This window comes from Anoplopoma fimbria, chromosome 20 (assembly GCF_027596085.1).
Source record: "Anoplopoma fimbria isolate UVic2021 breed Golden Eagle Sablefish chromosome 20, Afim_UVic_2022, whole genome shotgun sequence".
Taxonomy (NCBI): Eukaryota; Metazoa; Chordata; class Actinopteri; order Perciformes; family Anoplopomatidae; genus Anoplopoma; species Anoplopoma fimbria.
In genome coordinates, this window is record NC_072468.1 from 26,587,547 (window position 1) to 26,593,005 (window position 5,459).

At 41.5% G+C, this 5,459-nt stretch overlaps 1 protein-coding gene across 1 annotated transcript; it reads left to right on the forward strand.

Annotated features, from left to right (window-relative positions):
* Positions 1–396: 396 nt before the first annotated feature.
* hapln2 (hyaluronan and proteoglycan link protein 2) lies at positions 397–4,174 on the forward strand. The gene is made up of 6 exons (XM_054622390.1): positions 397–430; positions 599–703; positions 1,381–1,737; positions 2,646–2,762; positions 2,837–3,019; positions 3,897–4,174. Exons 1-6 carry the CDS (start codon positions 397–399, stop codon positions 4,172–4,174), a joined length of 1,074 nt encoding a protein of 357 aa, XP_054478365.1.
* The last annotated feature ends 1,285 nt before the right edge of the window (positions 4,175–5,459 follow it).

The window sequence follows — 5,459 nt, forward strand, 5'->3', positions numbered from 1 at the left end:
AGAGAACTGCTGATTCAGCACAACAGCCCAATTTCACATTTCAATATCAGTTTAAACTCTTTACTCCTTCAGTTCTTTTTTTTCATGTTGTTCCGCTTTGAATGAGCAAAACGAAGAAGAAATCAGAGACAAAGACAACGTGTCAGACCTTCATACGGTCGTAAACATCTGGAGCAGAGAGGACAACAATCCTGTTCTCACGTTGTTGACAACAGACTGGACCATATGACCAGAGAGAGGGGGGGGGACAGATAGATGAACCGGGTATGTCAGCTGAAACATTCAGGGCTCCGGACTGAAGAGCCAACAGGGATGATCAGCTGCTTCTGATCCCAGAAGTTCTGAGTTAATCAGGAACTTTGAAAACATCTTCATCATGTGGGATAACGTAGGAGGATGATGAGACATCTGCATCTTCACAACTTCACAGGTTTTGAACTATTTTTCCTTCTTTACGATTGCTGATATCAGAGTAAAGCTAAAACACAATGTTTGTACGCGTGGAATTTGCCGTCCTAGCTCAAAATAAAGATTTATTTGTTATATTAACTACAATTTCTGAGGTGGAATGTGAAGCTTTTGTTTTTATGAACTGCAGGAGCTGAAAGAGAGACTCCCTTCATGATGAACTTTGCTGTGGTTCTGCTATTAACATCAAGCTGCTTCGCCTGGTCTTCAGCTATCTATATCTCCAACAGAGAAGGTACAGAAAAGATGATGAATGAGGTTTTGGTAATCTAAGGAATTTTGTTTATTTCTGAAATGGACAATTTGACATGCACACCCACTTAATGCTGTGATTGGCCGGGTGTGTGGAGGAGAAAACACAGAGTTTTTGAACCTCTTACTTAAGTTTGTTTTTCATTCTTCAGACAACTCTTTTTGCTGTTTTTGTGCTTGTTTGTTTGTTTGAAACTCCGGTTCAAACAAACAAACAAAGTCAAAGCTTCATGTGTTAAAGCTGCATTCTCTCTGCTGTCCATCAGGGGGCGACTCCTCTGGTTGTATAGAAGTCTATGAGAAAATGACTCTACTTCTCTCTTGATTTATTCCCTCAGTAAACATTGTAAACATGAGTTTATGGTCTCAATCTCTAGTTTCAAGTCTTCTTCAATACAGCATGATGTTCATTTAGTAAATTATGGTTACGGCAGCGGGTTCACAGAACATGATGATAAAATGCTCCAGGGATGATATAGTTTTTGTAGTCCAACAGGAAGTTAGCATCGCACCGGTTCTCTCCATCTAAATTGAACCAAACCAATTTTGGATTATTGACAAAAATAAGCTTTAGTGTAAAAACGCTGAATCATTTCTGGGTTTTAGGACTCATTCCTGCAGCACTCTGTTGACACCTCCAAGATCCTGTTTCACCCACAGCACCCAAGAAGCTGAAGTACCTCCTCGAGCCGCTCGCCCACGCTGATGTCGTTGCCCGAAGGGGAGAAAACGCCACCTTACCGTGTATCCTGAGAACCAAACCCAGCCATTACAAAGTGAAATGGACAAAGCTGGAGCCGGAACACGTGGGTCAGGAGAACATTATCATGATATCAAACGCACACGCCTTCAAGCCATACGGCCATCTTGGACCGAGGGCTTCCCTCCAGAAGGCTCACACCATGGACGTCTCCCTGCAGCTCCATGGTCTCGAGCTGGAGGATGGAGGCACGTATCGCTGCGAACTTGTCAACGGCATCGAGGATGAGAGTGTTGTGATTACGCTGAGGATTGAAGGTAAATTCATCATATTCCTTACCTGTATCGTGAAATCCAATCTATTGGTTTCATGTACAGGGACACAAATTGTCAGGTTTATTCATGTTGTTCAGGATGAAAATAATGCAAATGGAAGGTCAATTAGGAGCCTTATCCGGGGTGAACATGTAAATTAAATGCGTCCATGTGACTTAGTTACAGTCAGAGCAAACAGAACTTTCAACCAGAAGACTGGTGTTCAATGCCGCATTGTTGTTTTATGCTAGTGGTTTTTACTACCTAAACACAATTGTTGGTTTTGTTGCCTTAAATTAACTGTTTGTGGTTTTGTTGCCTGAAGCTAACTGTTGGTTTTGTTGCCTGAAGCTAACTGTACGGAGTTATTTTAGTCCTTTCATAATGTTTTTCCTGAACCTAACTTTCGTTTAAATTTAATGTCTTGCCCCCATACAAAAACCAAAAGATGCATTTCGTGACTAGTTCAAACCTCACGTTCCGAGTGGGATGGAATTTCCCGGAAACTAGTCAGACAGCTCAGGTTGTTCTCACACAGGGTTCGTAGCCATTCTTACAAAAATGAATGTAGATATCCCACAAAATCAATTTGTATGTAATCCACTTAATCATGGACCAGGAAGTACAATGACTGCAAAACATGGTGCATGGCATGGAAGGAGAATGGGTCAAACAAACCCAAGAGACCGCTGTTTGTGCAGTATGAAATGAGAAGTTGACGTAGATTTGTTTATCACGTAACTTCTGTAATTATTTTAACCCAAACCACGATCTTTTCCTAAACCAACACCTACACTTCATTAGGGCATGGATTTAACCGATTTATAGTTGGGAATCACGTCGATTGATTAAAGACAGGATGCAGTACAAGTGTAAAAACATAAAAGCTGACAAATGTCTTCCATCTCCAGGTGTGGTGTTCCCCTATCAGAGTAAAAGCGGCCGCTACAGATTCACTTACCATGAGGCTAAAGAGGCTTGTGCTCAGCAGGATGGCACATTAGCCTCATACAGCCAGCTGTACAGAGGTACCGTGCAACCAATAATATGCTTTCTGCAGGTTTATCAGCTCTCTTAAAACGAGCATGTCTCCTTGTTGCAGCATGGACCGAGGGTCTAGACTGGTGTAATGCCGGCTGGCTCCACGACGGGACCGTTCATTACCCCATTATTCATCCCCGACCCGCCTGTGGAGGAGAGCTGCTCCCTGGCATTCGCAGTTATGGACCAAAAGATAAGGACCAGGATCAGTTCGACGCTTTCTGTTTCACCTCCCAGACGTCTGGTAAGCTTGCAGTAGTCTCTTTTTTCCTAACAGAAAGCTGGAAGCAAATTGGAGTTTTAGTTTGTCTGAATCTGACAAAATGAAAATATGAATGGAAGCAATGAATAAAAATGCATCCATCCATCCATCTTCTTCTGGTTATCAGGGGCTAGGCAAGCTGGTTCTTCTCCCCAGCAGTTTTTCCATCAAAAATGAACAAATTAAATAATTGAGGATTTTTTATCTGGTCCTGAATCAGTCTCAGTTTAGTCCTGGTCCTCTATAGACCTCCATCAGTAAACGAGACCATCAGAGAGAAGATTGTCTGTTTCTATAAAGTTATTCTTAAAGCTCGTCATCGGAGCCACCGGGTCGGATTCTGGAGAAACCAGATGAAATCATGAAGGTTCACCAGAAACTCCATAAGTTTTTGGATATGAATGAGAGTCTGGTGGCTGCAATTGGTGGCAAGGTCTGAGGGCCCAACACAGTCTGACGGAACTTTGTGAAATAGTCACAAAATAGAATATATTGGTTTTCTGGTCAGGGACACAAATTGTGCCTTTTTTTCTTGGGGAAACTTAGGTTAAGTCAACAAAACCACCAGCATAAATCCAAAATGAGGTGTGAAACAACGATCTCCTGGTTGGTAGTCTTTCTTGCTGGACCAGGTAGGACAGTGTTTGGTGGGGTCTGGTCATGTGACTGAAAGGAGAGCAACACGATAAAAAAGTCAATTAGTGGGAAAATGCACGACCGTCTCTGAAGACTTCCGCTGCAGTCAGAAAAATGTGACTAAAAATAGCACTTATCCCATTTTTAATAAAACTATGTTAGCGTTTATATGATAATTAGCCAGTGGACTGAACTTCTCTGAATGTGTCTCTTCCTCTCACAGGCTCCGTCTCCTACATACCCGGGTCTTTCTCCTTCGAGCAGGCGAGACAGGCGTGTCAACGTCAGAGCGGAGATTTGGCGTTGGTCGGCCATCTTTACACCGCCTGGCGTTTCCTAAACTACGACCAGTGTGACGGCGGATGGCTCAGAGACGGCAGCGTACGGTTTCCCATCAGCAACCCCAGGGAGCACTGCGGGGGCATCCCCGAGGCAGGGGTGCGCTCATTTGGATTCCCCAACGAGATGATGCATCTGTACGGCGCCTATTGCTATCGGTAGCCCCAACATAAAGCAAACACACTTCTTACATCCGTGAGTCAACCGAGCTGTGAGTCCAAGCAAGAAAACCAGAGGCCCAGAATCACTGCACAGCATAAACAGATTATTCACCAACGGAAAGTACCGAGAAACAAACCTCACTTCTGAAGCTGCAGACGATTACTGACAATAGAATTAAAGTTCTTAAGTATCTTAAAAAATGAAATAGTCTAATTTCTACAACAAAAGGTCCCTGTTACATCTAACTTGGTGAATGCAGAACATTTTGAAGCTCTGAAAAAAATTTAGAGGGCAGATCTTTTTCTCCAAAATGTAAAAAAAGGAGACCAAACCGTTGAGTTGGACGATCGTGGATGAGACTTGAGATAAAGACAAATCTACATTAAACTGAGATATAAAGAGAAATTGTATTTTATTTCCAGGATGCTTGAAGTTTTTCTTTGAGCTACCAGCCAAATGCTTATTAAATATGATCAAAAACTATATACATTTAAGAAATAATGGCTGGTAAAACAGGAAAGTCTTTGACTAATAAGAAGAATTGTCCGAATGAAACAATCATCAGTTTTGCAATAATGTGTTGACATTTCTGCATCGACTAACTAAAGTTCAGTGAAAGATGTCTCGCTAATTCTGGGTCGATCCCTTGTCCTTTAACTCGAGACCCAACTGCTTCCTGCAACTCGTTCAAAGACGTCACACTTTGTAAATAACTTAGTTACTTTAAGGATGCACTGGTTTATCTGTAAACTAATAACATGTCATTTAATTTATTCAAATAAAGATCTATTCACGTCAGCACATTCATTTGCCAATAAATTATTTTTGTGCATCATTTAAAGATTGTTTAGTCATATCCTCCTTAAGCATGAATATTTGTATTTGTGGACTTGTATTGTGTTTCTTTTTCAAAAGCTTCAAGATGTCTCTCAATACTGCAGGAACAAAGACACACATTGACTAAACAAACCAAACGCACTAAAGAGACAGAAGATGTTGTCGTGGTAGAAGTGGGTGAGTGAGTCTTAAAACTTGCATTCTCTCTAGTGTCCACCAGGGGGCGACTCCTCTGGTTGTATAGAAGTCTATGAGAAAATGACTCTACTTCTCTCTTGATTTATATATTGTAACTTCCGTTCATTGGATGCCAAAAAAATGATGTTTGTTCACATGGAAAGGTTAATATTGCAGTCAGTATATACTAAATGCAGTTAAATTACACTTCAGAAATGAACAAAATGGCGTGTGATTCAAACGCCATTTCTTGAGACCTGACAGGATTTGG

Excerpts from the sequence above, each read along its gene's own strand:
- hapln2 (XM_054622390.1), top strand. The coding sequence starts at position 397 with ATGATGAGACATCTGCATCTTCACAACTTCACAG. Across the intron at positions 431-598 it reads GCATCTTCACAACTTCACAG|GAGCTGAAAGAGAGACTCCC; the intron begins GTTTTGAACTAT and ends TATGAACTGCAG. Across the intron at positions 2,763-2,836 it reads ATACAGCCAGCTGTACAGAG|CATGGACCGAGGGTCTAGAC; the intron begins GTACCGTGCAAC and ends TCCTTGTTGCAG.